Source organism: Macaca fascicularis, chromosome 4 (genome assembly GCF_037993035.2).
Source record: "Macaca fascicularis isolate 582-1 chromosome 4, T2T-MFA8v1.1".
NCBI lineage: Eukaryota > Metazoa > Chordata > Mammalia > Primates > Cercopithecidae > Macaca > Macaca fascicularis.
This window is the reverse complement of record NC_088378.1, coordinates 136,994,644-137,015,149: the sequence shown is the minus strand read 5'-3', so window position 1 is coordinate 137,015,149 and position 20,506 is coordinate 136,994,644. Positions and strand designations below refer to the sequence as shown.

The following is a 20,506-nucleotide window of genomic DNA, read 5'->3' as shown; positions in this document are numbered from 1 at the left end:
GTTCAGCGAGTACAAACATGTGCAGGTTTGTTACATGGGTAAATTGCATGTCACTGGGGTTTGGTATACAAATGATTTCATCACTCAGAAAGAGAGCATAGTACTACCCGATAGGGCTTCATTCTGAATTTGTTGGGTTTTTATATCCAGCATTATTACTTTTATAATCAAGTATAAAAAAAAGAAATTTTGGCCAGGCGAGGTGGCCCATGCCTGTAATCCCAGCACTTTGGGAGGTCGAGGCGGGCGGATCGCAAGGTCAGGAGATCGAGACCATCCTGGCTAACACGGTGAAACTCCACCTCTACTAAAAATACAAAAACACAAAAATTAGCCATGCGTGGTGGCGGGCGCCTGTAGTCCCAGCTACTCGGGAGGCTGAGGCAGGAAAAGGGTGAGAACCCAGGAGGCAGAGCTTGCAGTAAGCCAAGATCACGCCACTGCACTCCAGACTCCGTCTCAAAAAAAAAAGAAAGAAATTTCATTTCCCAAAAAGGTAAAGCTCTTCGTGGAAAAAAGACAAAAGTGCAAGTTCAGTAAATTCATAAGATAACTACAACAGACCTTTAGCACATGAAAGTACGCACGAGAAATGACAAAAAAGGGTGGGAGGAGGGTGAGGATCGAAAAACTACTTGTCAGGTACTATGCTTACTATCTGGGCGACAATCTGTACGCTAAATCCCATGACACACAATTTATCCGTATAACAAACCTGCACGTGTACCTCTGAACCTAAAAGTTGGGAGGGAAAAAAAAAAAAGGAATGGCAAAATACAAATTAAAACAGGATCACATTTTTTTACCTATGAAACTGGAAAAAAAAAATATTATGTGTTACATTGATGAGATGGTCAAAGAAACAGTCACTCGTTACGGTAATGGCAGAAACACAAATGCGTCCAATCTTTATGAGGTGTAAGACAATCTGGCAATTAAGTATTAAGAGCATTAAAAGCCATGTTTATATTTAGCCCAGCAATCCTCAGCCCAGCAATCTAATTCTAGGAATAAATTGTAAGGAAATAGGGATGCAAGCAAAGATTTAACTATGAGAAATGTTCAACACTGAATTTATATTGAAAAAAATGTAAACAATCTAGATATCCAATGAAAAGATTATTAATCATATCTATATAACACTACAAAACTTTTAAAGGTAAGTGTTGAACTGTATTTATTAAGACTGGGAAAACGGTTATAAGATATCATTCAGTGAAGAACAGATTGCACAACAAGGTGGGCAATAGGTTCAATAGTATCTCCCTAAAATTCACGTCCACCCAGAACCACAGAATGTGACCTTATTTGGAAACAGGGTCTTTGCAGATGTAATCAGTTAAGATGAGTTAAGATGACGTCATACAAGATTAGGGTGGGCCTTACAACCAGCTGACTGGTATCCTTATAAGGGGAAGGAGATTTGGAGACACACAAGGAAAGCCACGTGACTAATAAGGCAGACACTAGAGTGATACAGCTACAAGCCAAGGAAGGCCAAAGATTGGAAGGAGCCACCAAAAGCTAACAAGAGGCAAGAAGGGATGCTGCCCTAGAAACTTCAGAGGGATCACGGACCTGCTAACACCCTCAATTTGGAACTTCTAGCTTCCCAAACTACAAGGAAGTTACTTTCTGTAGGTTTAAGCCACCCAGTTTGTGTTATTTCTTAAGCAACACTAGGAAACTCATACAATGTGTGAAACACAGTAATCAGAAGCACAGGCTACTTATGTTTGAATTCCATTTCCACCCATGTGACTTTAGCTTATTTAACCTCTCTAAGCCTCTTTTCCTTTTGTAAAAAATGAGGATAACAGTATTCATTTCCTAGAATTATTGTATTAAATTATACATTAAATATAAACCACTTAAAACAGTATCTAGAATATAGTAAATGCCCCACTTTTATAAAGCAAGCACAGGTACAACACACAAAATATGTTATTAGAATATACATATATCAAAAGGTTAACATTTTTATCTCTGGGTCCCATTATTATGGCTTTTTTGTGTTTTGTTTTGTTTTGTTTATCAGAACTTTCTAATTTATCTGCAATGAACACAAATCATGTCTCTTTTTTTTTTTTTTTTTGAGACAGTCTCGCTCTGATGCCCAGGCTGGAGCGCAGTGGCGCGATCTCAGCTCACTGAAACCTCTGCCTCCTAGGCTCAAGTGATTCTCCTGCCTCAGCCTCCTGAGTAGCTGGGATTACAGGCACCTGGTTAATTTTTGTATTTTTAGTAGAAACAAGGTTTCACCATGTTGGCCAGGCTGGTCTCGAACTCCTGACCTCAAGTGATCTGCCTGCCTCCGCCTCTCAAAGGTGTGAGCCACCGCGCCTGGCCTATTTTTTATTATTTTTCTTTCTTTCTATTTTTTTAACTTTTTTTTTTTTAACTTTTTGCCAACATTCAGATTCTAACAATTTTTCTTCTTCAGAGCAAGACTGGAAGTTTATTTTAAAAGGCTTTAGAACAGGAAAGAAAGAAAAAGTACACCTGGAAGAGACCCAAGCGGGCAACTTGAAGTATAAGCGCTGTTTATGTCATAATAAAATACAATTATTTTAAAAATTTAAAAATAAGGTAGGGCTTCCCTGTCATAGTTGTATGCAAACCCCAACCCCTAGCCAGTCGTTTCCACTCTACTCAAGGCCTGTTATCAAAGTGTTTTTTAAAAAAAAAAAAGTAAAAAATAAAATTTACTTTAGAAAATAAAATGCTGACCGGAAAGCACTTTAGAAGCACATCATGTATCATTCAATCAATCATTAGAAGGTGGCTGCTTCATAAGAGGCTGTGAATCACTGACCTCAAGCACAATAATTCAAGTGTGAACCCTCAGAAACACTTGACCGACCTGAGGCTCAAAACACACTAAAAAAAGCACAACTATTCATTTTAAAAGGTAGGTTTTTAAAACCTCAGTACATAGTGGGGTTGATCCTCTATATTTGGGAATAAACTGCTCCCACTCCCAAGACAAACATTAACTTTAACAAATGAGAACACCATTTACTAAATCAATTACCCTTCCAACAAGTGAAAAACGTATTCATCTTCTCTACACAAGGTGATTTAGAAAGAGTTAAACCCTTTCACCGGGTGTAGTGGCTCACGCCTGAAATCCCAGCACTTTGGGAGACCAAGGCAGGAGAACTGCTTGAGCTCAAGAGTTTGAGACCAGCCAGCCAACATAGCAAGACCCCGTCTCATTTTAAAAATAAAAATAAAGAGTTAAACCTTTTCAGTTTTAGTCCTGTTGCATTTTGGGTTTCTTGTTCTCCGACAATATCATGTAAATAGTATTGTCAGATGAGCTTACTACTAGTTTACTTCTTAACAAAGCAAAACTAAGTTTTAATAAAATTATACATAATTACTGGATAAGAATTTGTTGCTTAATGAGAAGCGATTTTACTATATTTCAAATGACAAAGTCCACCACTACACTGTTTTTTGTTTTTTGTTTTTTTTTTTTTTTGAGACAGTTTTGCTCTGTCTTCCAGGCTGGAGTGTAGCGGTGCGACCTCAGCTCACCGCAACCTCTGCCTCCCGGGTTCAAGCGATTCTCCTGACTCAGCCTCCTGAGTAGTTGGGATTACAGGTGCATACCACCACGCCCAGCTAATTTTTACATTTTTACTAGAGACGGGGTTTCACCATGTTGGGCAGGCTGGTTTCGAACTCCTGACCTCATGATCCGCCTACCTCGGCCTCCCAAAGTGCTGGGATTACAGGCATGAGCCATCATGCACAGCCTTGTTTAAGACAGGGTCTTGCTCTCTCACCCAAGCTGGAGTGCGATGGGGCAATCTCAGCTCACTGCAACCTCCATCCTTTTTTTTTTTTTTTTTTTTTTTGAGACGGAGTCTTGCTCTGTCGCCCAGGCTGGAGTGCAGTGGCACAATCTCGGCTCACTGCAAGCTCTGCCTCCCAGGTTCACGCCATTCTTCTGCCTCTGCCTCCCGAGTAGCTGGGACTACAGGTACCCGCCACCACACCCAGCTAATTTTTTTGTATTTTTAGTAGAGACAGGGTTTCACCGTGTTAGCCAGGATGGTCTCGATCTTCTGACCTCGTGATCCACCCGCCTTGGCCTCCCAAAGTGCTGGGATTACAGGCGTGAGCCACTGTGTCCGGCCAACCTCCATCTTCTGAAGTGATCCTCTCATCTCAGCCTCCCGAGTAGCTGGGACTACAAGCTCATGTCACCATGCCTGGCTAATTTCTGTATTTTTTGTAGAGTTGGGGTCTCCCTATGTGGCCCAGGCTAGTCTCAAACTCCTAGACTCATACGATTTGCCTGCCTCGGCCTCCCAAAGTGCTGGGATTACAGACATGAGCCACCACACCCAGAACATTGTTAATTTTTTAAAATATTGATCCTTTTGTAGTTCATAAGCGTGATGATTGGGTGTTCACACTTACGTGAGACATGTGCCTCCCTCAAACCTTGTTATGACATTTGCACATTATCTCTCTGATGTGAAAATAAAATAAAACAAAATAAAAATCCAGTCAGAGCAACATAGGGAGACCCCATCTCTACAAAAAATTTTAAAAATTAGCCAGGCATGCTGGCACACAGCTGTAGTCCCAGCTATTCGGGAGGTTGAGGTGGGAGGATTGCTGGAGCCGGGGAAGTCGAGGCTGCAGTGAGCCATGATCACGTCATTGCACTCCAGCCTGGATGACAGAGCAAGACCCTGTTACCCCAACAAAAAAAAAACAAAACCAAGACCTTTCGTATAAAAACCTACCTTTTTGATCCTGTCTCAAAAAAGAATATATATATACATACACACACAAACACACGTGTGTATTTTTACACACGTGTTTGTGTATTTGTATATACATGTATGTGTATATATATGTATATATGATCAGCCTATCCAAGTACCTTGACAACTAAATTCAGTTCCCACTCAAACAATGGAGGTATAAGGGCCTTGGTATCTACTACTCTGAAGATTAAAGATAATCAACAGCAGTAACTACAGCTGTTTAAAAAGTTTATATATATAATTTTACATACATACACATGCATAGAAAATTTTATGTTATATATATACACACATATATATATTGCACAGAATATTCTGTGCAATGGGGCAATCTCAGCTCAGAATATAGTGCACAGAAATTTTCTAAAAGGTCAGAAGAAATAGTTAGCAGTGGCTGTATCTGGAAACAGGAGTGGTTTATGCTTCTCATCTTTAGTACAGGGGTTACAAAGGAGTAGCCCAAGGACTACATTCTGCCTACAGATGTGCTTCATATTTGGTCTTCAGTGTGTTAAAAATACCTGAATATATTGCCAACATTTAAAAATCAGGACATTTCAGCCGGTCACAGTGGCTCATGCCTGTAATCCCAGTACTTTGGGAGGCCAAGGTGGGCAGATCGCTTGAGCTCTGGAGTTTGAGACCAGCTTGGGCAACATGGCAAGACCCCGTCTCTACTAAAAATGCAAAAACTTAACTGGCCATAGTGGCAGGTGCCTGTGGTCCCAGCTACTTGGGAGGCTGAAGTGGGAGGATCACTTAGAGACCAGGGAGGTGTATGGGGGACTGGAAGTTGCAGTGAGCAGTGATCCTGCCAATGCACTCCAGCCTAGGTGACAGAGCGAGACTTGGCACCCCACCCCCCCCCCAAAAAAAATAACAGAACCAGGACATTTCCTATAAAAACCTATATTTTTTACTTCTCTTGAAAAAAATAGAAAAATCTAACACTGGGCCCCCATTCTAGCAGGGCAATATTTAAGGCAAGTATCAGACATGCTTTTTACAAAGGCAAGGCTTTCCAGTTCATACACCTTCAGTTGTTACCCATCTGGCACCTAAACATATTTTAGCTTGCAACCCCTGTTTAGACTATTCTAAACTATTTGAACTTATTATGCACTTATATGACTTTTTAAAGCTTCTCCTCAATGGAAACGCAATAGCAATGATCTAAGAGAACTTTAGAGAGCTTACAAAATATTTTTGTCCATTCACATCTAAATTACTGAGTAACATAGGCATAAGAAAAAAATTAAGCCTTTTCTCCCATCTACCCTCACACATTACTTCAACAAATGTTTACTGAGCACCTACTATGTACAAAGCAGTGCATAAAAGGCTTAGGGAGAAACAAAGGCTGTTAGGGGGCGCTGTCCTCTCAAAAGTGTGTTTCTATACACAATAAACACTATAAAAAGGAGAGTGGAGTTCAAATAAGAGTACACTACTAGGAACAGGATCAGTATGTCAATTTCAGAAAAACAATAGGACTTCTTCAGGGAGAAAGGAAAGAATAGCATTCTAAGTAGGAGAAACAAGTTTAAAACTGGGAGAGCAAAAGTTTATGTGGGAATGAGCAACAGCCTAGTTTGAATAAAGCAAAGAAAAGCAGAACATTCATTGCAAAGATATGCCAGGAAAGGCAGAATTAGGTAAACTGGGACCAGTCTTTGCAGAGTCCTGAATGAATGTCAAGCTGAAGCTTGCTATTCTGTATCTGGTAAGCAACAAGGCCCTGCTAGAGGTTTCTAAGAAGGGCCTAGATTGAAGCTGTGATTTAGAAATATTGATCTAGTAGTGGTATGTCCACAAAATAGACTGGAAGGAAGAAAGCCACATGTAGAAAACCGACTTGGACTATGCCTAATGTTACTCTGTTAAACTAGTAACATAATCTGCAAACTAAGGCAGTGGCAGTGGGAATGGAAAAAAAGAGACATTTGGGAAGTACACTACCAAATCCAGGTGAAAATTAACTGGATTTGGCAAATGAACTGGGGTCTCCAGGAAAGAGAGGACCTTAAAGATAACTCAGTTCAAGTCTAATTTCTGGGAGACCACTGAAGCTACAAACAGAACAAGGAAAAGTTAGAAAGAAAAACTGGCTGGAGTAAGGAAAAGGATAAATTGACCTTTAATGATTTTTATTTTTAAATTTTTTATTTTTTTAAAGACTGGGTCTTGCTATGGAGTGCAGTGGCTATTCACAGACGTAATCCCACTACCGATTAGCACGGGAGTTTTGACCTGCTCCATTTCCAACCTGGGCTGGCCCGCCCCCTCCTTAGGCAATCTGGTGGTCTCCTGCTCCCTCCCAGGAGATCACCATATTGATAACGAACTTAGTACAGACACCCAACCAGCATAGCGCACTACAGCCCAGAACTTCTGGGCTCAAGCAATCCTCCTGCCTCAGCACCCCAAGTAGCTAAGACTACAAGCGTGCACCACTGCACCTGGCAAATTGACCTTTTAAACACATCCAGTTTTGAGTATCAACGGAACATTCATAAGTTTTCTGACCCGACCAGAAAATCCTGCACACTTTTTTTCTGGCCCAACTTTTAGTGATGGCTAAAGAGAGCAAAATATATATTTACTACACTTAAAGGATATATTTAGTACAGAGCTAATGAGAAGCCAGTCCCAGAGCAGAAACATGATCAAAATTAAGCTCCACAGAGTAAAGCTGGTCCCCATCTCATACCATACACAAAAATTAATTATACAAAACTGATATCTATATACAAAATGGACCAACAACCTAAATATAAACAACTAAAACTATAAAACTCTTAGAAGAAAACAAAGCGATAAATCTTCATGACCTTGGATTTGGTAATGAATTTTTTTTTTTTTTTTGAGACGGAGTCTAGCTCTGCCGCCCAGGTTGGAGTACAGTGGCCGGATCTCAGCTCACTGCAAGCTCCGCCTCCCAGGTTTACGCCATTCTCCTGCCTCAGTCTCCCGAGTAGCTGGGACTACAGGCGCCCGCCACCTCGCCCGGCTAGTTTTTTGTATTTTTAGTAGAGACGAGGTTTCACCGTGTTAACCAGGATGGTCTCGATCTCCTGACCTCGTGATTCGCCCGTCTCGGCCTCCCAAAGTGCTGGGATTACATGGTAATGAATTTTAAGATACGACATCAAAAACACAGGCGAAGAAAAAAAGAGTTGATATGGACCTCAGCACATCAGAAACATGTGTGCATCAAAGGACATTGTCAACAAAGTGAAAAAACAGCCTACAGAATGGGAGAAAATAGTGCAATTTATATAACCAATAAAGGTTTAATATCCAGAATATATAAAGACTTCTTCTTACAACTGAACAACAAAAAGACAACCCAATTTAAAAATGGGCAAAGCCTTTTTGTGCTGACAGTGCTCCAGCAAACATAATGAACACTCCTAAAAGCCACCAGACTCTCTATAAGAAGTATGGCAAACAACAACCCCACAAAGTAACACAGTATAAGAAAGGCAAGGATTCTCTGTATGCCCAGAGAAAGCAGCATTATGACAGGAAGCAGGGTGGCTATCGTGGGCAGACTAAGCCAATTTTCCAGAAAAAGGTTATAACTATAAAGAAGATTGTGCTGAGGCTAGAGTGCATTGAACCCAACTGCAGATGTAAAAGAATGCTTGCTTTTAAGACATACAAGTATTCTGAACTGGGAGGAGATAAGACGAGAAAAGACCAAGTGATCCAGTTCTAAATGTCATCTCTAATTTTATTATGAAGACAATACAATCCTATGGTTAAGTTCACTTCATCTGGTTGCTGTTGGTCTTTTGGGAGGGAATAAACTAGAGCCATCAACAAAATTCCTCTGGAGGTGGGGGAAAGAAATGGGCAAAGGACTTACATGGATATTTCTCCAAAGAAGATATACAAATGGCCAACAAGCACATAAAAATATGTTCATATAATTAGTAATTAGAAAAATAAGAACCAAAATCATAATAAGGTACCAATCCATACCCACTAGGATGGCTATAGTTTTAAAAAGAAAAATGTTGGCTGAGCGTGGTGGCTCACGCCTGTAATCCAAGCACTTTGGGAGGACAAGGCAGACGGGTCACCTGAAGTCAGGAATTTGAGACCAGCCTGGCCAATAAGGTGAAACCCCGTCTCTACTAAAAGTTCAAAAAATATTAGCCGGGCGTGATGGCACACACCTGTAGTCCCAGCTACTTGGGAGGCTGGGGCAGGAGAATTGCTTGAACCCAGGAGGTGGAGGTTGCAGTGAGCCAAGATTGCGCCACTGCACTCCAGTCTGGGCAACACAGCAAGACTCCATCTCAAAAACTTATATATATGCACACACACACATATACATATATATATTCCATTAAACTGGAAGTTTAAAAGAAGAAAGAAAAATAACAAGTGTTGGCAAGGATGTGGAGAAATTGGGACCAACTCATACATTGCAGCTGGGAATGTAAAATGATTCAGCCACTGTGGAAAACAGTTTGGTGATTCCTCAAAAACAGAATGACCATATGATCCAAAAATTCCATTCCTAGACACATACTTAAAGGAACTAAAAAAAGGTACTCAAACAAATACAGGTACACACATATATTCAAAACTTTACTATTCAGAACAGTCAAAAGACAGAATGTCTAACAAATGTCTACCAATGAATGAACAGGTAAAACAAGTTGTGATATGTATATACAATGGAATACTATTCAGCCATAAAAAAGAGTGATGCCAGGGGTGGGAGTTGGGGGGTGGCTCATGCCTGTAATCCCAAAACTTTGGGAGGCCAGTGCTGGTGGATCCCTTAAGCCCAGGAATTCTAAACAAGTTTGGGCAACATGGCAAAATCTTGTCTGTACAAAAAATACAAAAATTGGCTGGGCATGGTGGCACATGCCTATATCCCAGCTACTTGGAAGACTGAGGTGGGAGGATGGATTGAGACCAGGAATCGAAGCTGCACTTAGCCATGATAGCACCAGTGCGTTCCAGCCTGGGCAACAGAATGAGAGTCTGTCTCAATAAAAAATAAAAAATAAAAAAAAATGAAGTACTGATACATACTACAACATGGATGAACCCTGAAAACATTATGCTAAATGAAAGATGCCATGGCAAGAAACACAGGCTTCATTAAAAGAAACCAAAAAAAAAAAAAAAGCCTGGGCACAGTGGCTCATTTCTGTAATCCCAGCACTTTTGGAGGCCAAGGCAGATGGATCACTTGAGGTCAGAAGTTCAAGACTAGCCTGGCCAACATAGTGAAACCCCATCTCTACAAAAAATATAAAAATTAGCCAGGCGTGATCTTGTATGCCTGTAATCCCAGTTACTTGGGAGGCTAAGGCAAGAGAATCGCTTGAACCTGGGAGGCAGAGGTTGTAGTGAGCTGAGATCACGCCACTGTACTCCAGCCTGGGGTGGCAACAACAACAAAAAGACACAGACACAAAAGGACAAATACTGTACAATCCTATTTACATGAAATATCCACAGGAGGCTGAGGCAGGAGAATCACTTGAACCTGGGAGGCGGAGGTTGCAGTGAGCCGAAATCATGTCATTTCACTCTAGCCTGGGCAACAAGAGTGAAACTCCATTAAAAAAAAAAAAAAAAGAAAAGAAAAGAAAATATCCAGAATAGGTACATACATAGAGACAGAACTCAGACTGCTCATTGCCAATGGCTGAGGAGAGAATAGTCTTTTACACAGGCTTAATGGGTGTAAAGTTTCAATTTGGGGTTATGAAAAAGTCTGGAAACAAGAGAGAGGTGGTGGCTGCACAACACTGTGAATGCACTAACCACCACTGAATTGTTCATTTTAAAACAGTTAATTTTGCCAGGCACAGTACTGCACACATGTAGTCGCAACTACTCAGGTAGCTGAGGTGGGAGGATCACTTGAGCCTCGGAGTTCAAGGCTGTAATGTGCTACATGCTCATGCCTGTAAACAGCCACTGCACTCCAGCCTGGGCAACACAGTGAGATCTCGTCTCTAAAAAAATTAAAATTAAATAAATAAAAATAAAATAGCTAATTTTACATGGTATCAATTTCACAATCTTATTTTAAAAATCAGCAATATTCCAAATCAAAAATAAAAGTGAGCTCCGCATCTTGTCATGCCTTTATTTCATTAACCACATTCTAGACAAGCCAATCTTCTATATGGCTCCTGCTCCACCTGCTCTTCCTTTATTTCACCTAGAAAATATCTTCTGACTATAATATGCTGCTTTTCCATCAATTCTAATCCCCCAACCATTTCAAAACTTACTTCTTTTTTTTTTTGAAACAGGGTCTTGCTCTGTTGCCCAAGCTGGAGTGCAGTGGTGCGATCTCAGCTCACTACAACGTCCGTCCCTTGGGTTCAAGCGATTCTCCTGCCTCGGCCTCCCAAGCAGCTGGAATTACAGGTGCACACCACCATGCCTGGCTAATTTTTTGTATTTTTTTTAGTAGAGCTAGGGTTTCACCATGTTGGCCAGGCTGGTCTCGAACTCCTGGTCTCAAGAGATCTGCCTACTTTGGCCTCCCAAAATGCTAGGATGACAGAAAACTTAACTTATAAGCAACTTGCGCATAGCTGGCACTCAATCCTTGTGAATTGCTGGTTCTATTCAATTCAGTCCACTCCTATCTGTTCTGAAAGTTTACTGTTAATACAGAATTAAGCTATGAATGTTTCTTCTTATTATCCTATAACTTTTCTCTGATAGTCTCAGGTATGTGAGTTTCCCATTAGAAAGAAAATTATGATATGGGCTGTCCTCTGCTTTTGCATTACACCATCTGCTAGGGATCTAACCAAAATACATTTGTTTAATATTGCCTGGTTGATAGTTTTTGCTATTACGTGACAGATACATTTAATGGGAAATGGGAGGTGGTAAAGAAACCACCTTTGCCCACTCTGGCTATAATGGTGATTAGCTCTGACATGATGTATGCTCAGAAATGCAAGTCCTACAGTAACAGCACAGCAAAAAGAAGACTTTCTGCAGGATAGCAACGTACTTTTTACTGTGTTCCTTTAAAAATAAAGTGAACCTGGCTGCTCTATTTGTAAACTATTCTACATTATACCAAGAGTCCCAATGTGCATGTGCCAAAAAAAAAAAAAAAAAGACCAAAAAAACTGGAAAATAATCCCCACACTTTGGGATGTTGAGGCAGGAGGGCTGCTTAAGGCCAGGAGTTCAAGACCAGCCTGGAAAACATGAGACCCATCTCTTTACAAAACAAAATAAATTAGCCAGGTGTGGGTGGCGCAGACCTGTAGTCCCAGGTATTCCGAAGCTGAGGTGGGAGGATCACTTGACACCAGGAGTTTGAGGTTACAGTGAACTAACATCACCACTGCACTCTAGCTTGGGCCACAGGGCAAGACCTAGTCTCTTTAAAAAAAAAAAAAAAAAAGGCTAGGCACGGTGGCTCACACCTGTTATCCCAGCACTTTGGGAAGCCAAGGTGGGAGAATTACTTGAGCCCAGGAGTTCAAGACCAGCCTGGCCAGAATAGTGAGACCTCGTCTCTTTAAAAAACAAACAAACAAAAAGTGCAGCCTGGGCACCATAGGGAGGTCCAGTCTCCACAAAAATTTAAAAAAAGGAAAATTAGCCGGGCATGATGGTGCATGCCTGTGGTCCCAGCTACTTGGGAGGCTGGGGTGGGAGGATCATTTTTGCCCCAGAAGTCCAGGCTGCAGTGAGCTATGAATGAACCATTGTGCTGCTCCAGTGTGGGTGACAGAGTGATACCCTGTTTCAAAAAAAATAAATAGGCCAGGCGTGGTGGCTCACACCTGTAATCCCAGCACTTTGGGAGGCCGAGGTGGGCAGATCACCTGAGGTCAGAAGTTCGAGACCAGTTTGGCCAATACGGTTAGACCCAACACTATAAAAAATACTAAAATTAGCCGGGTGTGATGGTGCACTCCTGTAATCACAGCTGCTCGGGAGGCTGAGACAGAAGAATTGCTTGAACCCAGGAGGCGGAGGTTACAGTGAGCCGAGATCCTGCTATTGCACTCCAGCCTGGGCAACAGAGAGAGACTCCGTCTCAATCAATCAATCAATCAATCAATCGATAGAATGTCCAAAGAACTCTCAACCTTTTAAAAAAATGCAATAGAGTACAAAATATTCTACGGCTATTATGTAGCCCTTCCTTGCCCTCTTCCTATAACTACTGTTTGACACACATTTATTTAAGGAAACCAATATTAATAGCAAGTATTATCTCTATCATAAAGGAACGTTTTCCTAGATTTACACATATAAACCACGGCGTAGATGAGAAACTCATTTAGCATGGGTGACTAAGAAACGGATTAACAGGCAGAGAAGGCACTGTGCGATAAGAGGTACAACTGATTTTCACATCTAGATTCTAATTTCATTTCATTGATTTGTGGTTATATCTTTATCTAGTAGGGTGTTTCTGACAATGTTGAGAAAGTTAATAGGACATTATATTTTACGGAAATATTTCTCCTAAGTTACTTTTCTTTTTTCTTTTTTTTTTTTTTTTTTGAGACAGAGTCTCACTCTGTCACCCAGGCTGGAGTGCAATAGCTGGATCTCAGCTCACTGCAAGCTCCGCCTCTCGGGTTCACGCCATTCTCCTGCCTCAGCCTCCCGAGCAGCTGGGACTACAGGCGCCCGCCACCTTGCCTGGCTAATTTTTTGTATTTTTTAGTAGAGACGGGGTTTCACCGTGTTAGCCAAGATGGTCTCGATCTCCTGACCTCGTGATTCGCCCGTCTCGGCCTCCCAAAGTGCTAGGATTACAGGCTTGAGCCACCACGTCCGGCCCTAAGTTACTTTTCTAGAAAACATCTATTCCATCCATAGAGGACGCAAGTAGAATTCCAAAACATACACACTGCTCCCTGAAGATACCTGCAGGCAACCTAGGATGTTGCAATACCACAACTGCACAGCACTAGCCTAATTAGGAGGTAGAAAAACATTGTCTATATGCTATTAAAAGATATTTTATCTACTGCTATACTGAGAAATAAGGCCAGTACTAACTCCTAAGTTAATGTCGTATAAAAATCTAGAAGAGTTATTTGACTCTTGTCACTAATGCTAAACAACTCATAATGAACACCTAATGTAACATTGAACTGTACACCTTAAACTGATTTAAATGTGGGCGTGGTGGCTCACGCCTGTAATCCCAGCACTTTGGCAGGCTGAGGCAGGTGGATCACCCGAGGTCAGGAGTTTGAGACCAGCCTGGCCAACATGGCAAAACCTCATCTCTACTACTAATAAAAAATTAGCCAGAGGTGGTGGCCCATACCTATAATCCCAGCTACTTGGGAGGCTGACGCACAAGAATTGCTTGAACCTGGGAGGTAGAGGTTGCAGTGAGCCAAGAATGCGCCACTGCACTCCAGCCTGGGGGACAGAGTGAAACTGTGTCTCAAAAAAAAAAAAAAAAAATTAAAAATAAATAAATAAATAAATTGATTGAAAGGGTAAATTTTGTTACATATATTTTACCACAAATTCTTAAAAAGTGAGGTAAGCTCTCCTCTGAATCTTGTTGGTTTCCCATTTAAAAAAAAAAAAAAAAAGCCAATTAGACTACATTAAAAAACATGAACCCATTAAATTGAACATGTTTAACTTTTACATAGTTGAAAATTTTTAGTAATTTCAATTAATAGAAGCTTTCTGATGTCTTAACAGAGTGTTTATTAGATATCCTCCCTCCATCTCCAAGGAGGACATACACAAACGAAAAAGGCTTAAATCGTAGCAAGGAAGGTTTAGTTTTAACATAATTCTAACTGGAAAGTAATTAAACATTATAATAAGGTATCATGCAAATCTCTGCATGTAGGGATACAATAATAGGACAGATGACTATCTTAGAAGGGCTGGACGCAAATCTGCAGGAAAAGTTGGAATAAACTAGAGACCCTCTCTCTTTTTTTGAGATGGAGTCTCGCTCTGTGGCCCAGGCTGGAGTGCAGAGGCACGATCTCAGCTCACTGCAAGCTCCGCCTCCTGGGTTCACGCCATTCTCCTGCCTCAGCCTTCCGAGTAGCTGGGACTATAGGCGCCCACCACCACACCCGGCTAATTTTTTTTAAGGTATTTTTAGTAGAGACGGGGTGTTACCGTGCTAGCCACGATGGTCTCAATCTCCTGACCTCATGATCCGCCCGCCTCGGCCTCCCAAAGTGCTGGGATTACAGGCATGAGCCACTGAGCCTGGCCTAAACTAGAGAATCTCTTAAGTCAGTTTCCAGTTTTAGAATTCCAAGTTCTGTATTCACAGCCCAATAGTATCTCTGAAAGACATTCCACCTATAGAACACTGCAGATATTAATCTACAAGTCATTTCAATTTGGTTTAGATATTGGGTTTACTTTCACCATACCATTTATTCACTTTACATACTCACTTAGGAACTGAAAATTGACTACTTTTGTTAACAGGCAATTGCATCAATCTCCAGCAGCATGGCTGCCAGCTCAGGTATAAATGCTACAAACATGCTCAACTGAAAACAATATTTGGTTCTAAATTTAACAAACAGAAGCCAGGTGCAGTGGCCCACGCCTATAATCCCAGCCAAGGTGGGTGGATCATTTGAGGTCAGGAGTTCGAGACCAGCCTGGCCAAACGTGGTGAAACCCCATCTCTACTAAAACTACAAAAATTAGCCAGTTGTGGTGGTGGGTGCCCATAGTCCCAGCTACTCGGGAGGCTGAAACAGGAGAATCGGTTGCATTGAGCCAATATGGTGCCACTGCACTCCAGCCTGGGCGACAGAGCAAGACTCCGTCTCGAAAAGAAAAGAAAAGAGAAAAGAAAAGAAATATCTACACAATGTTGTCAACCTAAGACCAAAAAAAAAAAAAAAATGTGTTAACAAGGTAGAAGACCTACAAGGCCAAAACATTCCATTTAGTCAGTTTTTCAACAATGACAAAATTCTTACTTTTCATCACAAGAGCATAACCTTTCCAACTCAGGTTTTATTTTTATTTTATTTTTGAGACAGGGTCTCTCTCTGTTACCTGGGCAGGAGTACAGCGGCACAATCACGGCTCACTGCACCCTTCACCTCCCAGGCTCAACTGATCCTCCCACCTCAGCCTCCCACTTGTCTTGGACTACAGGTGAGCGCCACCCTGAGCAGCTAATTTTTTTATTTTTGTAGAGATTGAGGTCTCACTATCTTGCCCATGCTGGTCTCAAACTCCTGGGTTCAAGCAATCCTACTGCCTTGGTCTCCCAAAGTGCTGGGATTATAGGAGTGAGCTACTGCACTCAGGTTTAATTTTAGAAGACTGAGGGTCTTCGCTTTTCAACAATGATTTTTAATTTACCACATTATTTTTTAATAGACATCAGACAACTGAATGGTATTTATTACAACCCAAAGCAGGAACTTATGAAGTCACAGTAAGATTAATCATCTTCAATTCAACAGGTTAATCATGACAGCAAGCTGAGAGATTTTTTGTCAACTTGTATTAGGACTATGTCAACAGTTGCCCAGTTAGAAATTAAATGATGCTTAAAACAACACATGTCTAGACTTTAGATTTCTACTTGAGCAACACATACAAATACTGTGATATGTGCATGCATGCACACTATGTGTATATATATTTACCTAGATTTTATTAATTATGATGGATGTTTGAAAAAAAAATCTTGGCTGGACACAGTGGCTCACGTCTATAATTCCAACACTTTGGGAGACTAAGGCAGGACTGAGCCCAAGAGTTCGAGACTAGGTCTGGCAACACAGTGCAACCCATCTCTAAAAAAATTTTTAAATTGATCCTTTTGCAATTCGTATGTGTGATGATTGGGTGGTTTACATGCATGCGTGACATGTGCCAACCTTGAATCTTGTTATATAACACGCGCACATTACTCATCTGACATGAGAAAAAGGAAAAAAATTAAATTAAATAAAAAGTAAAAAAATAAAAAAATTAGCCAGTCATGGTGGCACGCATCTGTAGTCCCAGCTACTCAAGAGGCTGAGGTGGGAGGATTGCTCAAGTCTGGGAGGCTGTAGTGAGCCATGGTTGTGCCACTGCACTTCAGCCTGGGCGACAGAATAAGACCCTGTCTCAAAAAATAAAATACAAAACTGTCAAGATGAATTAGGTAAACACAGGAATCAAAAAACACAGTATTAGATTATGGCGCTATCTTTCATAAGAAAGAAAAAAATGAAAAGCCTTCCTGCTTTTAGTTCACAAGTGATTTTTCATTTTATAATCAAAGAAAATAAAGAACATGCCTTATACAGCCAAAAAATAAGGTAATGTGACTTAAAGTTGAATTATCACTTAACTGCATGGATTTCTAAGCTACTGACTTCCAACTTCTCAATTTCTCTAAAGCCAGAACACTTTTTTTTTTTCTTTCCCCCAGACAGAGTCTTATCCTGCCACCCAGGCTGGAGGGCAGTGGCATGATCACGGTTCACTGCAGCCTCGATCTCCTGGGCTCAGGTATCTTCCTACCTCAGGCTCCCAGGTAGCTGGGACTACAGGCATGCACCACGACACCTGGCCCAGAACACATTTTCTTAACAGCTCACTCCTTTGCTTATATATGTAACTTGTTTTTATACAGAAATAACATGTCATCAACATATATGCTACTCCATGGCTTTGAACTTAAGTTTTTCGTGTAAAAACTCAAATACAACTTTTATAGTCCAACTATATATATATATATATGTATATATATACACATTTTTTTTTTTTTTGAGACAGCATCTCACCACTCTGTCACCCAGTCTAGAGTGCAACGGTGCGATTTCAGCTCACTGCAGCCTCGACTTCCCAGGGTGATCCTCCCACCTCAGCCTCCCAAGTAGCTGGGACTACAGGCGCACACCATTATGTCCGGTTCATTTTGCTGTATTTTTTGTAGAGACAGGATCTCACTATGTCACCCAGGCTAGTCTCAAACTCCTAGACTCAAGTGATCCTCCTGCCTCAGCCAGCCTCCCAAAGTGCTGGGATTATAGGCGTGCAGCCTTTTAAGTTTTTTTTTTTTCTTATCCACACTGGGCCTCACCTATTCACTTTCCACAACACCTAAGAAAAATCTTAGACGTTAAATACATACCTCAAACATATAAAATTCATTACACTGCTTTTGTAGCCATAATAATTACACTAATAAAGACTGACCCTAAAGAACTTAAAACTTATTAGGGCAGTGTTTAAATAGTCCAATTCACAAGGGGTTGGGAGAAATAATGATCCTCTCCTACCAAACTAGCAGCAACAATATGCCAAGTTTCCTATGCTGAACTAGTGTAAACAAGGAAGAAAAAGAGCCGGAGGTGGGAAGCAGTCAGGCAAGAGAACAACTCTCTTCAAGATATAACTTTACTTCTAAATTTCACCAGAGTAATAGCTCTTCTCAGTGTGTTCAATAACCCATGTCTCTCTGACTAAACACCTCAGGTTAGCTGTCAGAAAACTACAGTAGGCTATATTCCCTGCCTGAGATCATCAGATGTAACAGATACAAATGGAGATTACAAACGATTAATTCTAAAGGCTGTCTCCTGCATCCAGTCAAAGAGTTTTCCAAACATCTAGAAATTTAAACCTGCTCTTGCTGTAATAATCGACCTTAAAGATAAAATAGTAAGACCCATCAAAGATGATACACAGGGAAAAAAAAAAAAAAAAAAAATTGGCTCACACATGTTCCCAGCACTTTGGGAGGCAAAGGCAGGTGGGTCACCTGAGGTCAGTTCAAGATCTGCCTGACCAATATGGTGAAACTCCATCTCTACTAAAAATACAAAAAAATTAGCCAGGCGAGGTGGTGTGCGCCTGTAGTCCCAGCTGCTGGGGAGGCTGAGACAGGAGAATTGCTTGAACCTGGGAAGCAGAGGTTGCAGTGAATCGAGGTTGCGTCACTGCACTCCAGCCTGAGCGACAGAGCGAGACTCCGTCTAAAAAAAAAAAAAAAAAAAAATTTACACATCACCTTTGGTGCAGCCACGGCTACAAGGCTCCTACTAACAGATGAGCATCATCCAGGGTAGGACTAGGTTAGGAGTGGGACAAAAAGTAGGTTTACAGCCTCTTTTCCATCATTGCTCGAGGCATTCAGGGTACAAGGAATAAAAGAGAGGTTGGTTGTGCAAGTGATGCCAAAAGAAACAAGATTCCACATGTCAGGAGACTGAATGCCCAACAGAGCAAAGGGCACTGAACCTTTTGCCTTTTGCCCAAAGACATATTAGTTGTTTCACCTGAAATCCTTTCAAAGAAAGTCTAATCGTCTCCGCTCCAACTCTGCCTCTGAGTGAATCCAACAACCTCTATTCAGAGTACAAGGGGAAGCCTTGCTTGTCAATAACAGCAAGTGCTACTTCCAAAGCCAAGAAACACTCCTTTACGTCGGATAGTCTTCTGCCCCAATTCAGTCTTCTACAAGGTGAACACAAAAACACTTGGCTCCCAGCCTAAGTTCTCCATTTTCCCAAACATCTGTCAACTTAGTTTTCTTTCAGATAAGCCCCTCTCCATTCCCAGCATTCTGGTGGCCCCAGATGAACCCTCTGCCAGGAGTCCTGTCCCTTCAGAAAGTTCCTTTCCCCAAGATCATCTCATTTCCCCCACTTTTCCTAAGGTGGTTCCCAGGCCCTGTCCCAAGTCTAACACTCCCAGTCCTCCATGTGTCGATTTACTAGTAGATCCTACTCCTCCCTGGCATAACTCTTAAGAAAGTCATCTTCCTCACCATACCCCCTTGTCTTCCCTCATAATATCACCCCCTTTTCCCTATCTATCCTCAACTGGAAAGAGACAGACACACAAATTAATCTGTTCTCAGCTCCTAACTCCCAAGCCTCTCCAGTGCTCAGGTTGCTCCACAGCACCTAATCCTTCCCTATAGTTTCCGCCCAATCCTGGCATCCTCAGCCCCTCACTCCAAACCCCAACCTTTTTCCCCACTCCCCAAATCCAAATCTCCTGTGCTTTTTACTCTTAGCCAATACCATAACCCTTTTCCTCCCAAGTCTACCCACTATGCCTGAATGCCTAAGTCTTTTCCTCACATCTCACGTCCTTTGGCCCTTGGCCCCTAATCCTCGAAAAACCTCAGGAGCTGCCCACATCATCTCCCTTCCGCCCCTTCTGCCTCCGTGGCCCCTAACTCTCCTCTAGCCCTGCTCAGCCCTCAAATTCTTCCTATGCCCCCGGTGCTCCCCCACTTGTCCTACCTGTCCCGGGAAGGGGGTGGCCCTCAGTACCCGCCTGGCTCGCCCTGCCGCCGAGCTCGAGAGTCCCTTCCCTTCCCCTAGGGGCCCCGAGGCCGCTGCCAGCGCTGGCACGGCGGGGCCGGCTCACCAGTTGGTCATGTCCAGGAAGAAGGCGCAACCGGCAGGATTGAGCTGGAAGCCGAGCAGCCTCTGGAACTCAGAGATGAGCACGTCCTTGTCGGTGGTGCCCAGGCAGCTGAACTTCTGCATCAGCTCCGGGTCCAGGTCCACGTCCATGCCCTCCATGGCGGGGCCCGGACACCCGCTTCCCCGCCTCCTCACAACCGAGCCGCCGCCGCGCCGCCGGGCCCGGGGACCGGGAGGGGGCCCGCTGCTAGCTAGCGTCGTGACCCCGCTCCTTTGAGGTAGGCCCCGGGCCTCTCACAGTCTCATAGGGGTAAACTCACTCTGGCACTCACTCACTCTCCC

General features: G+C 42.1%; 1 protein-coding gene and 2 non-coding genes across 9 annotated transcripts in view; 2 read left to right on the top strand and 1 right to left on the bottom strand.

The window, feature by feature from the left end:
- ILRUN (inflammation and lipid regulator with UBA-like and NBR1-like domains) overlaps positions 1–20,504 on the bottom strand; it is a 115,610-nt gene extending 95,106 nt beyond the window's left edge. For 4 of the 7 annotated variants that reach the window (XM_005553252.4, XM_005553253.4, XM_065544124.2 and 1 more), the window contains exon 1: positions 20,166–20,504. In XM_005553252.4, coding sequence (XP_005553309.3) covers positions 20,166–20,323 — 158 coding nt within the window. In that variant the 5' untranslated portion in view covers positions 20,324–20,504. Of the gene's footprint in view, positions 1–20,038 lie in introns of all 7 variants that reach the window. The other 3 variants (XM_074038338.1, XM_074038339.1, XM_074038337.1) reach the window with 1 other exon arrangement.
- Positions 4,389–4,492, top strand: LOC123573247 (small nucleolar RNA U13). Its single transcript, XR_006697974.1, has one exon. It is a non-coding gene; the product is annotated as a small nucleolar RNA U13 (small nucleolar RNA).
- Positions 16,606–16,712, top strand: LOC123573262 (small nucleolar RNA U13). The gene has a single exon (XR_006697989.2). It is a non-coding gene; the product is annotated as a small nucleolar RNA U13 (small nucleolar RNA).
- Positions 20,505–20,506: the final 2 nt, after the last annotated feature.